Source organism: Castanea sativa, chromosome 11 (assembly GCF_040712315.1).
Source record: "Castanea sativa cultivar Marrone di Chiusa Pesio chromosome 11, ASM4071231v1".
NCBI lineage: Eukaryota > Viridiplantae > Streptophyta > Magnoliopsida > Fagales > Fagaceae > Castanea > Castanea sativa.
The window spans coordinates 48,078,021-48,104,760 of NC_134023.1; the positions used below are offsets into that span (position 1 = coordinate 48,078,021).

Below are 26,740 nucleotides of genomic sequence, written 5' to 3' on the forward strand. Positions count from 1 at the left end.
TCTTTCAAGTTGTGCTCGAATCATGCCCATGTTGGCCTGTACAAGCAAAAAAGAAGTTGATCCAAAACAATTTCTTGATTGGATAAGCTATAACAGGGGTGTGTTTGAATTGAGTTGGAGAATTTTTTCAACCTAAGGTCAGGTTGAGAAATCCTCAACCTAACCCAACCCATTGCATGTGTAGAGACTAACCCAATCAAGCTCACATAAGTCATTTTGGATTAGTGGGTTGTACACTTGTACTTATATGTTTCATGTCTAATAAAAAAAATTGAACTTTAATAAATATTTAAGAATTATTTTTCAATAAATTATTATAATTCAAATAATATACCTAAATTAGATTTCAAATATATCAAAAATAATTCTCAAATACCAAAATAAATCAAACTAAAAAAATTGAAATAAGAATAATAAAATAAACTAGTATATATGATGGGTTGGGTTAGGTACTTATGTTAGATGATTTGAAAAAACTATTAACAAAAACTTAATCCAGCTCAAGGCTTAAAAAAAATTACAACCCATCCTAACCCAACCCAACTTACCAACCCATGAAAACAAATATGAGGTGCCAAGTTGGGTTGAACTAAGCCAGTGGGTTAGACACAAAAAATGGTTGACGGTTTGATTTGATGGTATATAGCAATCATTGGATGTTGAAGGTTCGAACTTAAAAATTAAAAAAAAAAATTCTTTATGTATGCAAAACTTACATCTTTCTCTTACAACTTATAAATCTCACATCCAAATAAATAAATGAAATAAATAAATAAATAATAGCGTGAGTTAAGAATACATTTATCAATAATTTATAAAGTTGTTTATATAAAGTTCTTGTAATTTTATGCATTTTTTTCTTGAATATATATTTTTCATTTTGTGCACGGTTTTAATGTTTGTAACACTTGATGATGTCTTGAATGTGTGCATATACCTTGGAATCACAATTCCTCCATTCTTAAAAACAAAAAACCAAACCCACAAAACCCCATTCTCCTACCTTAACTTTTTGTCTCAACTCCCAACTCTTTTCTTTTCCTCTAAATCTAATCCCATTTACCTTAAAAAAAAAACCCAAGACACCCAAACCCAACCCTCTTTTATTTTCATGGACTTAACCGTTGTACCTTACAACAACCACACCCCCAAGTCCGAGAACCAAAACGACGACGTTAAGAAGAACCATAACAACAACAACAACAATAATGTAACTGATCGTGAACCGGTAGTTATGAACCCGTCGAATATGACCGTTAATAATACCGTTATTACCGTTAACTACAAGGAATGCATGCGGAACCACGCGGCCTCTCTAGGTGGTCACGCCAACGACGGCTGCGGCGAGTTCATGCCACGTGGCACCAACAACAAACAACAACGTTGTTGTTAAAGATCAGCAGCATGAGAACTCGCTCACGTGCGCCGCATGTGGCTGTCACCGCAATTTTCACAGGAGGGAAGTATTTAGCGGGGAGCCGCCGCATCACCATCCCGTGCACCTGCACTCTCCGCCACCAATGTTTGCGCTGTGCCACGTGGACATCCTCATCACCATCACCATCAGTATCATCAACATCTCACGGTGGTGATCATCACGATCGTGGACGGTCAGAGACGCCGGAGAGAGTGGTGGGACCCGTGACGATCACGAGGAGCGGTAGTATTAATAATACTACTAGTGCGAAGAGGTTTAGGACCAAGTTCACGCAGGAGCAAAAGGAGAAAATGCTAGAGTTCGCTGAGAAGATTGGGTGGAGGATACAGAGGCACGATGACGTGGCGCTCCACCAGTTCTGTTTGGAAATTGGTGTCAAACGCAATGTGCTCAAAGTGTGGATGCACAATAACAAGAATGCTCATCGCCGTAGAGAATCAGGGCCCGATGACTCACCTTCGGAACCACCACCACCACAACAACAACAAGAACAACCTATTGGATCATGAGTCTAATTGATTAATTAACTAATAAATATTTGACTTATTATTATTATTATTATTATTATTATTATTGGGTTTAATTTTTATCTTTTTAGTTTTGTGTAATGACTAATGAATACTAATGTGAAATGGGCTTTTTTTTTTCTTGAAGAAAATTTTTGTAGGGGTGTGTACAGGTGAAATAATTGTGGGTTTTGGTTTGGTTTTTGTAACTTTCAATGATACTAAGTTCAACAAAGTTGGTGCAGTTCTGACATTTAGGAACAGTAGAATACATGAAATTCTGGCTTTGAGGATGGGAACATTATGATGTTTTGCACTTTGTGAAAACTTGGATCATTGGACTGACAAGACCATATTTTTAGGTTTGCATGGTCTGAAACTGAGAAGGGAATCTAAAGAGAGGAGTTCTTTCACGGTGGGTAGAAAAGGCATACAATGTCAATGATTAAGTCTTATCTCAAAATTTTGAATGGTTTTGGATTCTTAAGAAACTAATCGATGTTGATTACATATCTGTGTTTGTAATTAATTAGTGTAACATAGATAAGAGAGGATTGCAGAGTAGGTTAAGATCATACTAAAATCTAGTGATGAATCCATGAAAGGCAAAAGCAACTATAGATAAAAATGCATGACAAAATTAAAAGACTTTTGAGTTATAGAAAGAGAAGGATATGCAAAGATATATACATAACACCAACGTCAACTTGATATGCATTTGCAACTATGGTAGCAAGAAAGCTAGCAGTTTCGTTTTTATTCAGCATGCTGGTTGGAAGGGAAAACCATCAAAGCATGCCAGAAAAAGAATATACAACAAGATGTTGAAAGTTTATAATCTTTGTTTGAGTGGTTCACCATAGATTATATTTGGGGTAGATATTAGTTGGGTTTCACTGATTGCAAATGGATTTTTTTTTCCTGCAATCGATTTAACTCTGAGATATGGAACATGTATTGCCATGTTTACATGCTTGTTAGACATTGAGTATAATATCCCAATTTTATTTTATGATCATCACCATCATCGTCATTATTATTATAGAGTTAAGGTACTATATATGTGTGCACAGTAAGATAAGAGTAGACAATTTTGTGGTGCTACAAAATAGATGAGAAAATTAAAATTTTAGTGCATACAATTTAGTGCGGCAATTAAAATAATAAATAAATAAATAGAAGATGAAGATGTAACGTGGAGTGTTATTTTGTGGGTTATTCATATAAAACTTTTAATCTCCTTATCAATTAAGGAAAATGATTAGAGAATTAAAACATATTTGAATTAGAAGTTTAAGAGTTATTGGAATCCTTTGGAATTCCGGCTTATCTAAACAAATAAACTTTAATTTGAGGTTAATTGAGAATTAAAGTCTTGGAAGTATATTTAAGTTTTATGAGCTTCATGGAGACTAAAGAGATAAGTTTTAGTGGATCTTAAACTTTGATAGGCCAAGAATATATTGACCCCTTGTGATTAATTAATTGATTAATTAGCCAAATTTATTAATGAATCAAATTAACATGCAATGTACATGGCAGCACAAACAAATTACCAACTAAAATATCATGTAACGGAAAATAAAGTTGACACGGTGATTTGTTTAAGAATGGAAAAAACCTCCGAGGCAAAAACCCCACCGGGTGAATTTAAGGTCACCACTCTTGAGAATTCACTATTATCACAACAAGCGGTTATAAGTAAATGAATCACAGTACTTTATACTAACCTACAGTTAAACCCTTACCATAATACCCAATTGGACCTGTTCTGCAGTGACAATTTCTCCTTGTATTGCACGGCTCCTAGTTCGTGACTAACTAAAAGATGTGCGGATCCCAGGACGCGACTTGATCACCAACTTGAGAAGGATGTTGGCTGCAAAGTTCTTCAGTTCATCACACGATGAAGATCATGAAGTTACTTGGTCACAAAACCCTACGGTGTACAAATACAGTAACTTCTTTAAGATGAACTAGGGCAAACTAGGTTTCCGGTTACAAATTGCATGAACAACACTTTGCTTCACACTTGTGCAATTGTGCTCTTTGTGACGCCCCTTAAAATAATTCTTATATATGTTTAGGGTTGTGAAAAAAGAAAGCCTAAACATATGTTCATGGATTGGATGAAAATCAGAACTGAAAATTTGTTTTTCATAAATCTCGACAGATACCCTATCTATTGAGCAGTTGTCGAGCTTCGTGCTTAGATAGCTTTTTAAACCTTGCTAGATACTAGGTGTTGAGATAGTTGTCGAGCTTTAATGAACAGCACATCTTCACTTGATTCTTGGATAGACTTGCATGGTTTTAATACTTGAACTTGAAACCTTATTTCTTGAAACATTAAACACATCTTAAATCTACTTAAATACAAGTAAAGTGTGTTTTGTCAAAAGATTAGCCAATTACATAAAATATTGACATATGTTCCTAACATGAATCACATATGTCCTAACAAACTCCAACCCAAGTAGAAAGCATATTTAACGCGTAAAGCTAAAGAGTAGTCATAGGGTTTCTTGTGTGAAAGGTAGAGAAAGATTGCAAAAATACAAGAAACAAAGTTCTGCATCCGTGTGGTCGTATGGTCAGGTATATCTCTCTCTCAAAGATCTATGGGAATGACCTACCATCCTAATGACTTTTAATAGGTTTACATGATTATTCTATATGAACGCATGAATAGGTGATAAGTTTTTAGAAGTTTTGTTCCTGGAGTTAACGCATCTTTGGAGTAGTGCTGAATTCTTGACCCTTATTGTAATCTATAATATTGTTTCAAGTTTCAAAAATTTTGGTCAATACATGCTATAGGTTGCTAAGTCCTACGAGTAGAGATTTTTTATGGATGCTTTATATATATTTGGATCTTATAGAGTATTTTACGATGGCCTAGAATATCAATTGTGGTTATAGAAATTTGTTTGAACTCTAGTGGTACAGATTAGTTTTGGGAAATATTGTTGCAGTGGGACTTTGATAAGGAATATTAAATTCTTAATTCAATGGTACATACAAAAGTAGTTTTCATACTTTATTTTTGTAGGACAGTAGGAAAGAAAAGGCTTCTAACAATTAGACTTCATGCTTACTGATTAAAGCATTCTTTTGTTTAGAGCTTACAGAAGATTAAAGTGTTCAGTTGTCTTCAGATATATTAGCAAGAGAGGTAGGTAATTGTGCATAATATGCACAAGTTTTGTTTATTAGGTTCTTAAAAGTCCAAGATTTTCAAAAGTTATGTTTTTAAGCTTAAGTTTTTAAGTTTACGTTTTTTAAAGTTTATAAAAAGAATTTTTACATTATTGAAAGTGAAACTTTGGCTTTTAAATAATGTTTTAAAGAGAAACTCCAAAATTTTAAATAATGTTTTGAATGTCTGAATCTTATTTAAAAGATAATTTTTAAACTAAATTATTTTCAGAAAAGAATTCAGTTTCAATGTAAGTTTTCTAAAAAGGTTCTTACTCTTTATATTTGTTTAAAACCAAGTGATTTCAAAGTCATATTCCTATTTTCCAAATGGTATTTAAAACGTTTCTTTTCGTAAATTGAATTTTCAAATTTACTCAAGAATTGTAAAATACTTGAATAAACTCCTCAGTTTCTACTCATTCCCCAAGAAAGTCAAGTATCCTTTGATTTATGTTCAATTCAATATTGTGATCTTCAATAAGCCTCTATATTTGGAATGATTGTTACTATTAAATAAATTATTCTACTTTGTATAAACTTTGCTTTTGTGATATGTGACTCATTAAGTGTTTTTAAAATTGATCAGATATATGTGTAAATTCGTTCACAAGGTTGTACATGAGAATAAGTGTTAATCCCTCACCAGCAAGGGTTAGATGTTGGTATCCACTCACAGGATTGTATGTGAGAATATGTGATATGTGTATATGTGACACTGTGCTCTGATTAATTATATGTATGTATTTTTTAAAGATTTTAAGATTTGATCACATTTGTATTAAGTGGCTCATTATATGTTTGGAAAACTATATTTGATATCTTTGAGTGAATTTGTGAAATCGAAATACTCATGTTTTGCTTGACTCTATTCTGTTGTGTATTGTGCATAATTGCTTACTAGATGTGTGGCTCACCCCATTAATTACAATTTCAGATTAAAGTTTAGTTGGGGAACAGAACCTTTGGATCGCATTGTAAGGTGCAAGGTAGAGCGTAGGAGTTTTTAGGCGACTTCAATAATGCTTGAAGCTTTATAGGATTTTTAGTTATTTTTTTGCTTAAGATTTTATAGTATTTAGAGATTATTTTTTAAATTGTGGAGTTTAAATATTGTAAAAGGTTTATTAAGAGCATTGTTTATTTGGAGTTTTCTTAATTATTAAATTAATTACGTTTATTGAGATATGTAAGATCAGCAAGTTAATCATGCATCTAAATTCATATTCCATGAATTTCGGTCGTGACATTGAGCATGCTTGGTCATTGGTGTACCATATATGTATTCTATGATTGATTTGTCATGTGGGTCAAGTCTCAATATCCTGGCTTGAACATTTATAACACTCTCTAGCCATGCCCTAGCTGAACTAGGTTATGCAGATTAGTATTCATTACTCAAGGATGTATCATCAGCTTTGATTACTCCATTCTTAAGGCCTTTGTTCATGATAGCACCACCATTTGCGTCCAGCCCTTGATACATTGATTTCATAGCCCTTTTGTGTGACATGTTGGGCTTACATAATTGGTACGAAGATAGAAGGCTCAGTGTAACGCAGTCCGAAAAGTGCTGCTGGAAGTTTAGTTGTTAGATGGGCTTACCTTTCGGGCCTGTTGTAGTGTCCTCTATTACTCTCTTAGTTGTTAGGAGTAGCTCATAATTTGATGAATGGGCCATTATGGGCGTCCTTTTTTGTGGTGGTATATGTGAGATCTGTTTAGTTTTAGTTTTTGTTTGTTTATTTGGTTTTTTTTTTCTTCTTCTTATTTTTAATTTTTAGGCTTAAAAAAGATGAAAGAAAAACAAACAATCTAAAGTTGAATTTCCAAAATATTTTGAAAAAACTTCACAAAAAATACTCTCAAAGAAGACAAGTAGACAACCACGAAAGACATTCTTAATTTTGAGTTTGAATCCCCATTTATGCACAAAATAAAGGGGTGTTTGGCAGTTTTGCTTAAATACATTTTCACACATTTTAAATAACTTTACACATTTTTTCACACTTTTTCACCCACACATTTATCAAAAACACTCAAATAACATAACTTAAACTACTCTCCTAAACACCCCTAAATTACTGAACTCAATTTATTTATTTTATGTAAAAAAATTATAAATTCTTTTAAAAAAGAAAGCATATATATTTGTTTGAATTAGATAAGTAAATAAAAATAAAAAACTATAGCAACTAGTATATCTCATTTCGCCTTCATTTTGCTGGTATTTGCAATTTATTTAGCTTTGTCTTTAGTAGCAAGAACCAACGTGTGGATCTCACCTTCAGTCTGCGTGAGAACCAAAGTGTAAAGTCTAAAGATTCTTTAAAAAGCAGGGGTCACTTCTATCACTTCTGTAATAAAAAAATAAAAAATAAATAAAAAAAGGGGTCACATCTTGGAAAAATTTTTAGGTAGTCCCGGAGTATAGTAAAATGGTGCTCTCTCCTCTCACATATATGGTAAGATTTTCCATGAATTTAATCAGCAGACCCCACCATGAATGTGAGAGGAGAGAGTACCATTCTCTATACTCCGGGAGTACCTAAGAATTATTCTATACTCTGAACCAACGCTTTAATAAACTGAGTTAAGTCATGTTAAATGAGTTCTTGACTGACTTAACTCAAGTTTAGAGTAGATATTAGTTGGGTTCACTTATTGACAATATTGGATTTTGCATATATTGATTAGCTCGGAGATATGGAACATGTACTGCAGGATTTACATGCTTGTTAATTAGAGAGAGATTGAGCTTGCTTGGTTATTGGTGTACCATGTATGCTATATATGATTGATTTGTCATGTTGGCCAAGCCAGTCTTGAATATAATAAAAATAGTACTGCCTAAGCGTGCATGCCTAGTTGAGTTTGTTAGGCTGATGATCGATGAGTATTCATTACTCAAGAATGTAACGTCGTCAGCTTTGTTTGCTCTATTCTTAAGGCCCTTGTTCATGATGAAGCACCAGCATTTGTTATTGGGAGCATTCTAAAATTTGATAAATAGGCCTTTGTGGGCTTGCTTTCCTGCGATGGTTTGTGTGAGAGCGGTTTAGTTTTAGTTTTATAAATTCTTTTAAAAAACAAAGCATACGTTTGTTTAAATTAGATAAGTAAATAAAAAATAAACTATAGAAAATATCTCACTTCATCTTCATTTTGCTCACATTTGAATTTTATATAGCTTTTGCCTTTAGCAGCAGGAACCAACATGTGGATCCCACCCTCAGTCCGCGTGAGAGTCTCCAAGGCAAAGTTCAAGAAATTTTCTCCATTCTATCTTATACTGTAAAGATACATTAAATGCCAAGGGCCACAGAATAGACCTAAACTTTAATAAAGTGAGTTAAGTAAGTAAAAAGTAAAAAAAAAGAAAAGAAAAGAAAAGACTTGACTATAAATGGAAGACTCTCTATCTTATACGGTAAAGATACTTTAAATGGCAAGGGCCACAAAATAGACCTAAACTTTAATAAAGTGAGTTAAGTAAGTCAAAAGTTCAAAAAAAGAAAAAGAAAAAGAAAAAAAAAGACTTGACTATAAATGGAAGACTCCCTCTCTTTCATGCACAACACTCTGCAAATTCCTTTGTTTACACCAGCAATTACACAAATATAGACTTTGACTATAAATGGAAGACTCCCTCTCTCTCTCTCTCTCTCTCACGCACAACACGCTGCAAAGAGTGTAAGTTTGTTCTCTATATATTCGAGTGAGAATTCCTGCCTATGTCAGTATCTCTCTATGAAGAAGATAATTTCTTCCTACAAGATGGATCATCTGCTTATGAATACACGACCACTCTTCTCACTAACCTACCATGCCATCTTTCTTTTGTTCCTCTCTTTATCGATCTCAAAATTTTCCTTAGCTACCACACTTTCAAACGAAACTGATAAACTTGCACTGCTCGAATTCAAGTCCCACATAGATAGCCCTCTTAATGTTTTGGCTTCTTGGAATGACTCTTTCCATTTCTGCCACTGGGTTGGGGTCACTTGTGGCAACAAACACCAAAGAGTCATCGGTTTGGACCTAAAAAACAATAAGTTGGTTGGCACCATATCACCCCACATTGGAAATCTTTCTTTCCTTCGATCCCTCAACCTTGCAAGTAACTCTTTCCATGGTGGAATTCCCTCAGAAGTTGGTTACTTGACCAGGCTTAGAAATTTGAACCTGAGTCATAATCCAACATTAGGAGGGGAAATTCCAATCAATCTTTCTCACTGTTCCAACCTACAGTATCTTAATCTCATGTACAACAATTTAGTACAAGGAATCCCTTCAGAACTTGGCTTTTTGTCAAAACTTCAGAAACTACTTCTTTACAACAATTATCTAAGTGGATGGTTCCCACCTTCTCTGGGGAACTTGTCCTCTCTCCAAATTCTTTCGTTTGCAAATAACAATATGGAGGGAGAAATCCCAAATACAGTAGCCCAAATGAAAAGCTTGACATTTTTTGCTGTAGGAGAAAATCATCTTTCTGGTGTGTTTCCACCTTCCCTATACAATTTATCATTGCTCACATGTATTTCCTTGACTGATAACAACTTCACTGGTAACCTCAACCCCGACTTGGGCATTGCTCTTCAAAATCTGCAGATACTTTTGATAGGAGGAAACCAATTTACAGGAACAATTCCAGTTTCATTGTCCAACGTGTCAGACATTCAAATGCTTGATATCCCAGAAAATCAATTTACAGGAACCATTCCTATGAGTTTTGGTAATCTACTAAATCTTCAACGGTTTAATGCTTATTTTAATCATCTTGGAAATAACTCAGTTGATGATTTGCGTTTTCTAAGTTCTTTGCACAATTGTAGCCAGTTAAACTATCTGGATGTCAGCTGCAACCAACTTGGAGGTGAGTTGCCTAACTCCATAACAAACCTCTCAATCCAATTATATTGTCTCGGGCTAGCAAGCAATTCTATTGGTGGGAGCATACCTACACGAATATCAAATCTTGTTAGCCTAACTAAACTTGGCCTGGGATCTAACTTGTTAACAGGGAATATTCCATCTTCAATTGGAAAGCTCAAAAACTTGAATGCTTTGTACTTGTATGAAAACAAATTGACTGGGGTGATCCCGTCTTCCGTTGGCAACATGACTCAATTACTAATTCTCGCCTTGTTCAATAACAGCTTAGAAGGGAGCATACCCACTAGTATTGGAAGGTGTAGCCACCTGCAAGGGGTAGATCTTGACCATAATAAATTAAATGGCACCATACCCGAGCAACTTTTTGGCCTTCCTCTAGTCCAAATTGATGTGTCTCATAACTCCTTGACCGATTTTTTACTACCAGATTTTGGAAACCTGAAACTTCTTGTTGACCTAGACGTTTCATACAACAAATTTTCCAAAGAGATTCCAGCCCACCTAGGGGACTATTTGGCCTTAGAAACACTTTATATGCAAGGAAACTCCTTTGAAGGAACCATTCCCGACCTAAGTAAGTTAAAAGGTATTCAATATCTTGATCTTTCCAACAACAACTTGTCCGGCCAAATCACAAGCTATATGGCTAATTTTCCCGTGTTGCAAACTTTAAACCTGTCTTTCAACAATCTTGAGGGAGATGTACCTGTAGAAGGGGTCTTCAGAAATGCTAGTGCAGTTGAAGTCAAAGGCAACACTGGTCTTTGTGGGGGGATCCAAGAGCTGCATTTGCCTGCATGCCCCATTCAAAGATCCAAGAAACACAAAAAGCATTTTGCTTTTAAATTGATACTGGCAATAAGCATTGCAGCTGCTTTCTGCTTGACATTGTTTTCTTTGATGGCTCTTTTCTGGTTGAAAAAGTCGAAGAAAAAAAGCCTTTCCATTTCCACCTTTGGACCCTCCTACCAAAAGATCTCTTATAAAGAATTACACAATGCAACTGATGGATTCTCTTTGGAGAATTTGATTGGTTCAGGTAATTTTGGTAGTGTCTATAAAGGAAAACTTGGTCCAAATGAAAAACATGTTGCAGTCAAGGTACTCAATCTTCAAAAGCAAGGAGCTTCCAAGAGTTTCATTGCCGAATGTGAAGCCTTGAGGAACATCCGGCATCGAAACCTCGTTAAGATTTTGACTGCTTGTTCGAGTATTGATTTTAAGGGCAATGATTTTAAAGCTTTAGTATATGAGTTCATGCCAAATGGAAGCTTGGAGATGCAATTACATCCTGAAGATGGGCTCAAGCAATTGAGAAGTTTAAATCTTCTTCAAAGAATCAACATTGCTATAGACGTGGCTTCAGCTTTGCTTTATCTTCAGCATCACTGCCAAACCCCTATTATTCATTGTGATCTAAAGCCAAGCAATATTCTTCTCGATGATGATATGATTGCTCATATAAGTGATTTTGGTTTGGCTAGACTCCTTTCAAAATCTGGCAAGGAAGCTTTTCTTAATCAATTAAGCTCAGCAGGGATTAAGGGAACTGTGGGATATGCTGCTCCAGGTAATGTATCATGATATCACTTAATTGTAAAAGTATTAACGTATAATGAATGCATCAATAATCAAAACAGGGATGCCCCATATAGAATATTTATATACATCTTCACCTAGGGGTGGTGCTACAACTTAATCGGGGGTTCAAATGAACCCCCTGACTTGACTTCAAAAAAAAATGTAAAATATTAAAATTATTATTTTTTGTTAGTTTAATACTTTAATTTATTCTTAAAAATATTTTTTTGCACACCCTGACGTAAATCTTCCACACCCTTATTACAAGTATTTTCGACTCTAAGAGTAAAGAGTACGTGTTTGTAAATTGTAAGTGTAATTCTTTTTTATAAATTTATATTATATGTGTGTGAATGTGTCTAATATTGATTGTTTACATTACTTTTTGTTATAATGTTATTTGTGTAAATTATGATGTATGTGTTTGTTTGTGTGTACAATATAAATATAATATAACTTTATAATAGAAAGGGTTTTTTTACATGTGTGTGTATTGTTATCGTATTATAATAACTTTTATTGTAAAGTTAGTGATTGTTCAAGCATTTGATTGGTTAAGTAGACATGTAGTGTATAATTTTATGTATGAATGAGTGTAATTGTATACGTTAATAATTAATACAGAGCCAATGAGTTTAGATTAGTCATTTAGTCTAAAATATTTTTATAAAAACAAAGTTAAACAGATAATAACAACTGTATAAAAAAAAATGTTAGACAAACTTAACAAAATAAAATGGTCATAGGCTCATAACTATCTACATTGGCAATAGATACTCGTAATGAAGTATTATGTAACATTCAAAATTTGAAAACTTGTAGAATAAAATTATAAAACTTCACATATTATTATTATTATTATTATTATTATTATTATTATTATTATTTGTCGATAACTCGATATATTTAAGATTTTTTTAATTAAATTTTTTTAATGTACCCCCTAAACAACCACCACTGTCTTCACCAAATCACTAGTTTAATAGCATTGAGTAAGAATTGTTCTTAGTGTATGAAAGTGCTCTAAATTTTTGCAGAGTATGGAATGGGTAGTCAACTTTCAACTAATGGGGATGTATACAGCTTTGGGATTCTCTTATTGGAGATGTTAACTAGAAGAAAACCCACTAATAAACTATTCAAAGATGACCTGAACCTTCACAACTTTGTTAAGTTGGCATTGCCGGGACGAGTGATGGAGATTGTGGACCATTCAATTTTCAACGAAGTAGGAGAAAATGATAACACGGTTTCAAGTTGGAGTGACTGGACAAGTGGACAGACTGAATGCTTGATATCGGTCTTTCATATTGGACTTGCGTGTTCAGCACAATCTCCTATAGATAGAATGGACATGAACAGAGTAGCCCTGGAATTGCTTTCAATTAAAAGGAAAATTTCTTTGGAAGCTTAAGGTTACAGGCAAAGCCCAAGAATAGGTATCCACAGTAGTTAATTAGGTTTTTATATTTATTTAGTTGTTCTATAGTCAAGGGTATTTTAGTAATTATATAATTGTTGGGTATGGTTGGGTTTTCTTCTATTAATAAGTAAGTCTTATTTAATTTATGGGTTTATATGTATGATTTTTTGTTTAATTCAATTAGTAAGTTGTCCGTGCGATGTACGAATAATATTGTAATGTTTTATGTAAGATGGTTTTGAAGAATATTGTACATATATTATAGCATAATTGTTAAAGAACTTTGTTAGTAATGAGTTCATCAAAAAAAAAATCATAGGAGTTTTGGCAACTTGATAGTGATGGGAAGCTAGCATAACGATGGTGGTGGCCTCTCAGATTCCTCTCTTGCTCTCTCTTACAAATGCTTTGCCAATCTTAGGTATTTTATTTAGGTAATAGTGAAACAATGCATTTTATTTAACAATCCTTAGAACCTTATCTAGTTAGTTAGACTAGTCCTTGACTTTTTTTTTCTTTTTTTTTTAATACTAAAACGATGAATATGCTAAAAAACATAAAGAAGAAAGAAATGAGTGGTAGAAGCTTTGGTAATTAATGAGATAATAGTAAAAGTAAGTTAATTTGATCTTTTGGGTGACAGTAAAAAAAATTTAATACAGAGAGTTAAAAAAAAAAAAAAAAAAGCTAAATGTAAAATTAGAGGACCACATGACAGGACCTCATAAACTTCCACATATGTTACTGCGCTCATGTTAAGCCACGTCAACATCCATGTTATTTCCATTTTTTTTATTTGTCCTACAATTTTAAAATAGTTTTTTAAATTTCAAAATAATAAGAAATCTATAAATTTCAGAATAATAGTAAATCTATATAATAAATCACAGCCTTATCTCTACCATAAAGCCCACTTCTTATCTATTTAATTCCATTATAAAGCCCAAACCCAAAGCCTTTTCAACTTAAGAATAAACAGGAAATTTGAAACTGTGAAAAAGGGTTTCACAAAGGATTTTGAAGAAAGCGTGGCACACGGGAACAAAAGAAAAGGACAATCAGACGGTTTGAAATTCTGCTCTACAATTTCACATTGTTTCAACCTAAGGAAAACCAGAACGTTTGAAACCATGAAGGGAAGGAATCTGATACCATTTGAACCTGTGAAAATCTCCCCACCTTCGTGCTCCACGGTTTTGCAGTAACGGTCGCCTATTTGACTTCATTCCTTCCTGTCTTCCTCTCCTCACAGTATATAAATACTGACAGAACCTGGATGATTCGATTAAGGTATCTCTAAATCCCAACTCTATTTGTGCTCTATTCTTTTGCTTAATGTTTTTTTTTTCTTCTTACATTTTGTTACTACTTCTTTCGTGATGTCATGTGGATAATTGTTATGCTGAAATTTTTATTGATGGGGTTTTTAATTGGAGCTCTGTCTTTTGGTTCAGTGCTGACAGAAACTAGTGTGGGTGTCTCTAAAATCTTATATAAGCTATATCATATCTACTCACTCAAGTGCATTTATGAGGTCACCTTGCAATCCGCAGCAGCATGCTTGCCCAAGGTCAAAGCTTGAGCCAGTACATAGACACATTTTTAGACATCATATCCGTCCTTTCCATACCTTCCTTCCATGGGAATCTACCAAGCATAACAACAATATTGACATCTTTACAAGCTTCAACAATGTCTATGGTAGCAATCACACTTATCCAAACATATTCATGACAGTTTAAGAAACCTTAGGGGAGAGAATAATTCTATCTACCTAGAATTATCTCTTAAGATAAGAGACATACCTTTCAGAAGAGGAAAGGCAGCATCAATCAATTCCATTTTTTTCCCATTCAAGGCTTCATCTGCCTGCTCAATATTATCAAACAAGTGCAGAGTCACAGGCTGATCAGGACCCAACATGACTCCCCTTGCAATCATTGGAAGGATGGCATAACCTATTTGCCGTGTTGAACAAAATCAAAATTTTGATATACACACTACACAATTGAAAATCAAATACACTTGGTCCTTGATATAGTGACATGTAACAACAGTCATCTTGATATAAGACACTCTTTTCTTCCAATTCTCATTCTTTCCAACTATTTGGAAAAGACTTCAATGGATACGATAATAATGATTATAACAACAACAAAACAAGTACAATTTTAAAGATTTCTTTAGATTATTTACAGAAAAGTCATTTAAACTCATTTTCAAATAAAAACAGTGGCATTATTTAAGCCTTACCTTTTCAAAAACAAATAGTAATTATTTAACCATTATTCTAACAAAACAAATAAATGAAATATGTATATATGAGCTAAAGATACCAAAAGAAGGAAAAAAGAAAACCAGTATCCACAAGCATACAAGCAGATTTGGATTAAGCAATCATGCAAAAAAAGGAACTTTTGAGGTTTCACATAAGGAGAACATTCATTTTTGTCAATTAGAATAAAATCTCGATAAATATGGTTCAGATATTCAGCAAAAATAAATAAAGTTCTAGGCTCAGCTATCTAAGTTGGAGATATAATAATATTTCTAGCAAGGACCAAGAAAGCCAATAGAATATCATATTGAGCTAGCATGCCTGCAGCACCAGTGACCAATACTTTCGTTGGCTCCTTCTCTATCTTCCGGAATCTCCACTTGTATGTAATAAGCATCCAACAGAAAGCAATAGGAAACAAAACAACGAGACACTTCGGAAGCAATTCAAGATACTCTATGAAAACAAATGGATCCTAAAACGGTTCTATGTATGGAATAAGCTTTCAAAATAAAGCAATAGAAAATAAAACAACGAGGCCCTTCTTAAGCAAGTCAAGGTACTCCGTTTTCTTAAAAACAAACAGATCAATAAACAGTTTTTTAGTAGATTTCTTCACAAAACAACCCTAACTTGCAGCGCATATGTGTGTGTGTGTGTGTGATACATCAATAAAAAATATATGAATGAAAGCAAAGCATATAAAAAGATACTTTTACAACAAGGCATTAATTTTAGATGCCAAAGCAACTTGCACAAGAGATGCAAAAGTATAATAAGAGATCTCCCCAATGAAAGAAAATAACCGATCCATATGTTTGTTTTCCAATCAAACTAAGGAGAAAAATAAGAATATATAATTACATTATGAAATAATTCCCTTGAATGCAACACCCACTTCGAACCACCTCAACCAAGCTAAATACTCTCTTTATCGTATGATACTAGTCGCATAGTGCGGGATATGTAATTAATTTGTAAAGGTCTAGATTTTTTTTTTCTTTACAATTTATGCAAGTTAATATATTAGAATTAATCATCTTTTACAAATTATTTATGCTAAAAGAATATTTCATTTTAGCTGGATTTAACAAAACAAACTTGAGTGTATTTAGAGTAATGTTACAGTACTACAAGTTTTACCACATCAATTTATAGTAAAACACTAAAACTCCTAGTGCTTTTAACGCTTTCCTTATATTTGCATAAGTTTTTGTTTGGGACAGAGTTTGGGGCTCCAACCATCAATAGGAAGATGACATTTATGCATGACTTGCTTAGTCCAATTAATCAAGTGAGTCATGTGCATACAGTGTCATTTTTCTATTTGTGCTTGGAGCCAAAACTTTTTCGTTTGCTTAAGAGAATCATTTGTGTTTCTAAGGCATTTAAGGAGAGGTATTGGAAATGAGGAAATAGGGAACATGAGGAGTCATTCAATGCAAGTACGTCGTAAATGAAAGAAAATAAGGAAATAAAAATTTGATATTATTAGGTTTGATGGAGAAAATAATAGCCAAATTGGGGGAAGGGGAGGAGGTTGAGTAGGAAAATTAATAAATGGTTGGTAAGAGGAAAATAAAAGAGAGATGAGAAATTTGTTTTTGGGGGGGGGGGGGGGGGATAGGAAACAATAAAAGAGAACGAAGAAGGAAAAAGAAAAAGAAAAAACTAAATTAATGAAAAATCATGAAAACAAGGTTAAAAGAAATAATGCTATAATAATGAAGAAGACTGAAAAATAAGGTAAAAAAAATTAGAGTAATGCTACCGTCACAAATGTCTATTTTATAACATTTTTACAAACTGGTGATGTGGTCAACTTTTTATTGGTTTTCATCTAGTCCTACCATTAACATTACTTTTTTATTTATCAATAATCATTTACCACATCAGCAGTTTGTAAAAAAAAATTGTAAAAAATTTGTGATTCTAGTAGTACTCAGAAAATTAATGTCATGAGGCAAATAAACCGGATTGATGGAGAGGTGTTAAAGAGGGAAGTCTAAAATCATGAAAGCATTAAATTAATATTTAAGAAAAATTTAAAAAACTCACATCCATGGATCCACCACACCTACCGTGAAGGGAATTAATGTGCGGACCCTTTGGCCAAGGAAGAATATTCTTCAAGTGATAGTTTTGTTTTGTATTCACATCCTTCTCCTTGTATTTTGAACCAGTTATTAGCTGATGCTTGGGGTGTTTTTTATTCTAGACTTTGTAATATTTAATTCTATTTAATTTAAGCTCAATTTCACCCCAAAATAAAAAAAAATGAACATCGAAAAAAGTGTAATTTTTTTTTATTAAAGAGGTAAATGAAGCAGTTTGATGGAGAGGGGAATAACTTAATGGGGAAGGAGAATTGATTGGGGTGCTATTGCGTTAAGGTGGGAAACCCAAAAATTCTAGACAAATCAAATTATTAAGAATATACATATTTTTATATTTGAGATAGAAATCCAACTCTAACCTACGGTTGATTTTTTATTAATAGAAGTTATTAAATTTATACTCATATCGACCCCATGCCAATGAGCCTCCAAGCATTCTCAAAGTCTTTTATCTACAATAACATCTATATGATTCAAATGAGTAGGAATCAACAGAGATAGAGAGGGCAGATTTCCAAAAGAGAACCAGACCTCCCCCTAGAGTCTCACCCTTAGCTACAAACTTTCCATCAGAACCCAACTTGCACACTGTTCTTACCAACCATGCTTCATTGGCCAAGTCTCCGATAAGAACACGATCATGGGATCTTTTGCTCATAAAAAAGTAACGAGCTCTTGAACTATCTGCATGGGTTCCCAAGCTCATGACAATAGCTAGATAACTCATTGTTCTCAACGAGGCTGGTAATTGGCCTCCATTGATGTAGCTTCTATAGTCTTGAGATCATATTGCATTGTCCTTCTCTTGCTATTCCCTTCCTCTACCAAATTGTAGATTGTTTATCCTTCATTTTCAAAGAACCTTTACTCAACTCATAATTCACATTTTGTTTTTCTTTTTGTGGGTGGGTTACCAAGCCAATAGCATATGAATAATGCTAGTACCACAATTTTATCACAACTTGCCCACGTGGTGAGTTATGAGTGATGGAATAAAAATGGTGGGTCGGTTATTACCACACCAATAGCATATAAATAATACTAATATCATAACTTTGCCACAACTTGCTCATGTGGCGAGTTGTGAATGATAAAGTAAAAGTAGTAGGTTCACAACTTCATCACTCACAACTCGCCATGTGGGCAAGTTGTGACAAAAGTTGTGAATCTCGAACATGGAACCCTCTATGAGTTCTCCATAGTGGCTTAAAAGTTCTAGCCATCGCCTCTATATTAAGGACACGCCAAGTGAAGATGCATTTGCCTCTGATGTTTATTACTCACATCCACCTTTAAACCCTCTTTTTCAAATGAGGTGAACTACATTGACCCTCTTCTTCTTCACTCAAAGAACTAGCATAGTTTCCTCTTCTCATACTAAGGTCCGTTTGATTGGAGATAAAATAGGGAGGATAGAAATAAAAAGGAGAAAAATGTTTTTAGTGGGTGTTTGATTAGGAGGAAAGGAAAAAAAAATGGTGAGGCCCAAGTCTTTTCTCCCTAGATTGGGGAGAAAATAGGTTAGAAAATGTTTGGAGTAACGCACCCACATACTAAAACATGCTGGGTTTTCTACTTTTCATGGCTTTTTTTTTTTTTTTTTTTCGGTTTTGTCATTTTTTGTTACATGTCAATTGTTTCCTTTATTTATTTATTTTATATTTTAAATTTCCTTCTTTAGTTTTTTGTCCTATTTTTTTAAAAAAAATATTGAGTTCTTCTTTCGTTTTTTTTTTTTGGGTCCTTTTTTATACTTTTCAGTCGGTTGGTGTTTTTTTTTTTTGTTCATCCATATTTTTTTTCTAATTTGTTATTTTCTTTTTATTTATTAGGGGTGTGAAAGTAAATTTGTACAAACTATATTTTCTATCCCTCCACTTTTCTACTCTCAAACCAAATACCATGAAGGAAAATTAAGAACCTTTCTATCCTCTTACTTTTTCACCCTTCCAACCAAACAGACCCTATAACACAAAAGGAAGACAACTGTACTCACCAAAAAAAAGAGAAGAGAAACATGGTCCAAAATTTAAACTTGTTATACTTGCCTAATATTAGAATGTATAATTTTACATATAAGCATAATCATAATAAATGCCTACTAATTACTACTAGGGTAAATTACATATTTGATCCCTACACTTTACACCATATTTTAATTTGATCCATATCCTTTCAATTGTGTTAATTTGATCATTAATATTTCAATGTCGTGTCAATTTAGTCTTTGCCACTATCTCTGGAATGGAAATTGTTAATGTCGATAACGGCCAAAACAAAAAATTAGTTTAAATAAAATATATAATTAAACCAATTGTAAACTTCTTTTCAGAGAGAGTTTCAACCTATGATGTCCGCTCTTGATAATAACTATTTATCTTAGACCAAGACACTAATTGATTTTTGGTGTAGGCTGAAATTGTATCTCAAATCTTTTATTTAACCATCAGAAACTTTACTAGTTGAGCTAACTGAAACCCACAAACCAATTGTAAAATAAAAAGCCTTGGCTGAATAGTACTCAATACTTACAATTTCGATTTTTTTTTTTTACAATTTCTTATCATCGAACACAATTTAATTAGGGTAGAGTTTGGATAGTGCATCCAATGTCTAGCGTTGCGTGTCCAACGTTTTTTGTTTAGTCTCGTGCACTTTCACGGGACTCACAAATACTTTTTTTTTTTTTTTCAAAAAAATAACTTTAAAATTGAGTCTCACGGTACTATTCACATATTTAAAAATTATTTTGTTATAGTGTTTTCAATTTTCAGCAATAAGCAGTATCCAAATAAACCCTAAATTTTATTTAGATAAGATCAAACATAATTTAATCAAAATTTGTTGGCTGAGCATTATGGTAAGTGAATTCAAATTCTTAGTCATATGACCTATAATAATTTAGTTTTTTTTTTTAACTTCATAAATTTGATGTTTTTTTAGGACTCATGAAATAATATAAAGTCAATGAAAACATATGAGTAGTAACATGGAACTGATTATTGGATTTGGGGAGGTGCTTGGTGAACTAGTCTTCACTTTTGCCAACACATGAAATAAGATAAATCAGGACATATCTTGTTCTGTCATTGTTCCAAAGCTTATAAGTGACTGATAAAATTTTTACATAAAGTTAGGATGGAAATTGGAGATCCCTTTTTCTTTTCATGCACTATCAAGTCTTCTTCATTATTTTCCAAGGGAAGATGGGTTCATTGTTAGTTGAGGCATGAATGGGCAACTTCTTTTTCGTCAATGAGGTCTTTGGCTGTTGCATCCATCTTTGCCCTTGAGAAGTCATCGATCTTGTACCCTGCCAATACGTAAACAAGTTCCAAACACTGAGTGCTGAAATAGTCTCATGCAAGTAGTATTAAAACATTTTTACCATTTTTCACAGCATTTTGGAATATATAACATGCTAACTGCTAACACAAAAGTATGGTAGGCTATCATAATTATAACTATTCATTCATGAGTCCTCCATTGTATTACTCTTAGCCCTTGTTTTATATCATCGTTGATTGCTCATCTGTAACTGTGAGTTCTGAGCTTTGTGCATTTCATTGTTATAGACTTATAGTTCATATATTCCAAATATATATCCTTGCTCTCTTCAACCACTAGCTTTGCTTTGAAACCATTATTTAGATCTAAGACATAATTGACAAACAACATATATTCCTCTATGCAGATTATAGTGATTTGTAGCTTCAGAAACATTAGCAGTTCAACTCTTAAGAAAAGAAGAAGTAACATTTACAACATATAGAAGCCACAGAACTTACCCTTCACAATTGACCATTTTCCTTTCTGACATTTAACAGGAAAAGAGTAAATAATATCCTTTGGGATCCCATTAGAACCATCAGAATACACTCCCATGGAAACCCACGTTCCCTGAATTACAGAGCCAAAAAGGAAAATTTACAAAAGATAATAATAATTTTTTAAAAAAAAGAATATAAAAGCAAGTCCTGCATGATCAAATGCTATTTGAGATGAAAGAGAATCAACCTTGGGAGTCCCGAGAACCCAATCGCGCATATGATCACATGCAGCACTTGCAGCAGACAATGCACTTGATGCTTTCCGAGCCTTGATAATGGCTGCGCCACGCTGCTGTACAGTGTTGATGAACTTGTTTTTTAACCTATGACACACAAAATTTAAATAAATAAACAACAGAAAGGGAAGCAAAGTAAATAGCCTGACAAGGATGCATAGAGATGTGAAGATGGTCAACATAACTATGTTGTTGAAGACCCTTCAAAGAGTTGCAACCTAAATATTCAACATGCACCCAAATGTACCCGGCACCAACCTAAAACTTTGGAGTTCAATAACTTTTCAAAAATATAAAGCCAGTTCGTAATATAGAAGGTCTGATGTGGGTAGTTTTGGGGCTTAAATGTGTAAATTTCACGTCTTTTTTAATTATACACCAACTGGTGCAGATGCTTTAATAGGGTGCCAGAAAAATTTAAGAATAAGTTTGTTTTTTGATAAGTGCAAACTCAGGTATAAAAATTGTTACCACCTACACCCTAAAGATTGGGATCCCTGGGTTAGGTAAATGGCATGTAGGTACTAATTGACAGTACACCCCAAGCTATTGCTTAAAAGAAACATGGTAATCTAAGGAGAGCCATAAATTCACTGGAGCAATTTTGTCTTCATAGATGATCAATCACTATTTATCTTGAGAGTAGGGATTACTACAATTACTAGAATTCATAATAAATAATTAAATTCACCATTTCCTAAGAACTTAATCTTTTAGGAGAAATAGTATCATGGTATGTAAGCGGTCTAAATTTGGAGGATGGAACCAAATGCTTGCTCTACCTCCTATTTAAATACTTTAAGGTACTTTATCAACCTATGTCTCCAAATAATTTAAACATGTGAAAGTGGCAAAATATAAACCTTTAGGGCTTGTTTGGTTAAAAAAAAATGATCACTCATCACTCAATTTTCATCACTCATCACCCATCACCCATCACTCATCACTTAACATACTCCAACTCCCTACACCCCACTTGTTTGGCACCATCACTTACTTGTCATCACTCAATATTTTTCAACTTTTTGTGGGCCCCATACCTATCACTTGGTGAAGCTTTTACTTTTTTTTTTTTCCCCTCAACTCTAATACCCAAACTCACTGAACCAGTGATGAAAAAAAAAAAAAAAAAAAACTCATAAAACCCAATGAAAAAAAAAATCATCGAACCTAGTGAGAAAAAAAAAAAAAAAAAAAAAAAAAAAAAAAAACCAAACTCATCAAACCCAGTGAAAAAAAAAGTCAAAAGTCAAAAGTTGCAACTGACTTGACTAGTGGGTCCCTCAATGTATGTTTAATTACGGAAATGCCATTGAAAACAGAATTATGAAAACTGAAAACACCTCAAATGTGTTTTCAGTTTTCATAACTCATCACTCAAAAATCAGAAAATTGAGTGATGGAAACAATGATCCAAAACTCATCCAAACAAATGCTCATCCATGGGACCCACTTGTTTTGGATGATGGATCATGAAAACTAAGTGATATCACTCTGTTTTCATGCAATCCAAACAACACCTAAGTCTCTCAGCTATTTGACTTAATGCTCAGTTATGATCAAGTCGTGTTAGGCACGTGATGTTTTTCTCTGGGATTGAAGGAGCAAATTCTTTCAAGATGAGAGCATTGGTGTTTGCAGGGTTGGCAACAACTAGCACCTGCATAATAAAGCAATGAAAGGGCATCAACGTAGGAAACAATATTTTTCTCAAAAAAGAAAAGAAAAGAAAAGAAAACACTTAGGAAACAATATTAATTCAAAAAATTAGTTGCATAAAAGTGAAGATTAAAAAAAAAAAAAAAAGGAACTCTTTAAAGATTTCAATCTTTCAACATTTGTAATTGTTAGAAATCTGACAATATGATTGATTATAAATAAGTTGGAAACAGCCATATAGGAAATCTGGTTTTCACTGAATATGTTTATTAAATAAGTTGGAAACTAGACTCGAAAATGCACAATTATGTTGTCAATGATAGCACATAGAGACGCAAGATTTGAGAGGATCAAAAGAAACAAACATAAATATTTAGAGTACTAAGATTTGCTTGAATGGTGTATTTTCATGGCAGCTTCTTGTTCTTCCATTTTCAGTGTGAGTGAGGGGGCTGGAGAACTAGTAATTCGGATACACATAATTCTTCAATCTGGAAAGAAAGGACAAACACTACTCTCTGATGACTGAAAGATTTTTCTTTCTAGGGAAATAGTATAATTCATGCAATATAAAGAATGTCTGATCAATTATTCTTATGATGTGAAGGGACTCTAGATTAGGTAGCTTAGCAATATTACTAATTTGAGCACAAGTGTCCCTCCAGGATGTAACTTAAAACAGTAACATTAACCAAGATATAGACATTCAGATTGTATCAATTTTCAAAGCAGGTAATGGTCAGAGGACATGCCAAAAGGCATGCTACAGAGCAATTGCAACTAATAGAAGCAACAGACCATGCCAAAGAGTATGGACAGGAAATGATAGCGAGACAAGGAATGTACAGGGACATTATTACAAGCTAATAATAATGGAACAGGATGCTAAAATCATTAGTTTTTTTTATTCACTAATTTTTATCATGGCCTAGAGGGCATCTAGTTATAGGTGGTGCAAGACCAAGACAACCAGTTTTCAATGGGAATGTGTTTTTGGGAAGTAAAATAAAAACAAACAGGATAAAACCCATGAATCAACGCCAAGATGTGGAGAGAGGGATAAAACCCAAGAATCAGCACTTAAGACTGCTTTGAGTTAGTACCAAGCAAAGTAATAGAGATATGCTTGTATTCAACACGAAGCATTGGAAGTAAAAATTCCAACAAATTTTAAGATCAACCTGTCTACTGTAGTGAAATTAAATTAAAGAAGGAAGGGAAATAACTTCACATTCAAGAAAGAAAAGGAAATACCTCATAAAAATTTTTGTTAAATACAAAATAAATAAATAAATAAAATCCTAAAAAAAGTCTCAGATCCATTAGCATCAATCTTATCCAATGAAATCAATCAGCATCAATAGAACCAATATGTCTCCTCTTTTTAAACTTCAAAACATCTCAGAACATCCAGTTTTATGACTTCTAATTTTTAAAGTAAATGGAGCCATATATACAAAAAATACAAATCTATGTAAAGGTGAACTGATTAATGTTTCAAACTGAGTGTGGCTGTGTGGGTGTCCCTAAAATCTTAAATCTACACACTCAAGTGAATTTATGGGGTCACCTTGCAATCCGAAGCAGCATGCTCCTCCAAGGCCGAAGCCTGTTCCTTGTAAATAGGCACATTCTTAGACATCATATCCTTCCTTTCCATACCTTCCTTCAGGGGGAATCCACCAAGCATAATAGCAATATTGACATCTTTACAAGCTTCAGTGACGTCTATGGTAGCATGCACCTCTATTGAACCATGTTCATGACAATTTAAGAAACCTCAGGGGAGAGTATAGTTCTATCTACCTAGAGTTAGCTCTCAGGATAAGAGACATACCTTTCAGAAGAGGAAAGGCAGCATCAAGCAATTCCATTTTTACCCCATCAAGGCTTCAGCTGCCGGTGCGATATCAAGCAAGTGCAGAATCACAGGCTGATCAGGACCCAGCATGATTCCCCTTCCAATCATTGGAGCAATGGCATAACCTATTTGCCATGTTGAACAAAATCAAAATTTTGAGCTACAGATACACAAACTATATATTATCATGTCTAGAAGAAAGAATACCAAACCTATAGAATTGAAAATCAAATGCACTTGCTCCTTTACATAATGACAACAGTCATCTTGATATAAATCATGCTTTTTTTTCTTTTTCTTTTTTTTCAATTCTCATTCTTTCCAACTATTTCAAAAAGACTACAATGTATAAGATAATACAATGATTATTTCAACAACAAACAGTTACAATTTTTAGTATTTCTTTAGATTATCTACAGAAATCAGAAATGGCAGTTAAACTCATCTTCAAAGAAAACCACAGATTTAAACAGTTTCATTAAGAATTACATCACAGAACAGTAGTGCAGGAAGTCATAAACTGAATAGAAAATAGGATTTTCAAATGAAGTTAAGGATAAATTTGGAGAAAATAATTAAAATACTTTTTTCTAGATAATATTTAACAAAAATTGAGACCAAAAAATCATGAAAAATTGGACGATGATTTTAACACGTTTATAGAAAATACAAAGCAACAAATTCCATAAATTTCACTTATTAAAAATTGTGGTCAATTTTGACTTTAACTCCCATGAAGGAGAAACCTCGTAAATTACCACTTGCCTTAATAGGTTAAGCAAGTAGGAAAGAGTGAATTTAATCATTTAATTATTGATTCTGACAAACGAATAAATGATATCTATATGAGCTAAAGATACCAGAAGAATGAAACCAAAAAAAAAACAAGTATCCACAGGCATACAAGCAAATTTAGATTAAGCAATCATACAAAATTGGAAATTTTGGGGTTTGACATTTGGAGAACATTCATATTTGTCAATTTGAATGAAAATTTAGATGACTGTTTCAAAAATTCAACAAAAATAAATAAATAATAATATAAAAGGCATTCAAATTTCTAATATTGAGTCTCATGATGATAACAAGAGGACCAAGAAAAACCAAATAGAATATCAGGTTGAGCTAGCATGCCTGCAGCACCAGTGACCAATACTTTCATTGGTTCCTTCTCCATCTTCAAGGAGCCCCACATATATGTAATAAGCTTCCAAGAGATAGCAATAGTAAACAAAACAACGAGACCATTCTGAAGCAATACAAGATACTCCATTTTCTCAAAAACCAAACTGATAAATAAACAGTTCCTTGTAGATTTCTTCTCAAAACTATCCAACCTTCTAACATATATACTCATGTATGATGCATCAAAATACAAAAATATATGAACAAAAAACAAAGAATATTAAAAGAAACTTGTACAACAAGGCATTAATTTCAGATACCAAAACAACTTGCACAAGAGATGCACAAGTATAAGAGATCTCCTCAATCAAAGAAAAGAACCTATCCATCTGTTTGTTTTCCAATCAAACTAAGGAAAAAGATAAGGATATTATAGAATTAAGTTATGAAACTTCCATTGAATGCAACACCCACTTCTAACCACCCAAGCTAAACGGTTGTGCTTAGACTTTGTTGAGAGGATTGCTTTCTTTATCATACAATATAAAATTCATAATGAAGAATAAAAAAATATATCATTATTGAAAAC

The 26,740-nt window shown here is 33.3% G+C and overlaps 2 protein-coding genes and 3 pseudogenes across 3 annotated transcripts in view; 3 read left to right on the forward strand and 2 right to left on the reverse strand.

The window, feature by feature from the left end:
• LOC142616621 (malate dehydrogenase, cytoplasmic-like) overlaps positions 1–18,167 on the reverse strand; it is a 37,809-nt pseudogene extending 19,642 nt beyond the window's left edge.
• LOC142614918 (small ribosomal subunit protein mS47-like) overlaps positions 1–22,397 on the forward strand; it is a 33,815-nt gene extending 11,418 nt beyond the window's left edge. For both annotated transcript variants that reach the window (XR_012840606.1, XR_012840607.1), the window contains one exon: positions 22,376–22,397. The gene's annotated coding sequence lies outside the window, so the exon portion shown is untranslated. The remainder of the gene's footprint in view (positions 1–22,375) is intronic.
• LOC142614555 (zinc-finger homeodomain protein 2-like) lies at positions 1,112–1,982 on the forward strand (annotated as a pseudogene).
• Positions 8,920–13,036, forward strand: LOC142614959 (uncharacterized). The gene is made up of 3 exons (XM_075787606.1): positions 8,920–10,021; positions 10,169–11,611; positions 12,660–13,036. The coding sequence occupies exons 1-3, from the start codon at positions 8,920–8,922 to the stop codon at positions 13,034–13,036; spliced, it is 2,922 nt and encodes a 973-aa protein (XP_075643721.1).
• On the reverse strand, positions 20,475–26,299 carry LOC142616622 (malate dehydrogenase, cytoplasmic-like; annotated as a pseudogene).
• Positions 26,300–26,740: the final 441 nt, after the last annotated feature.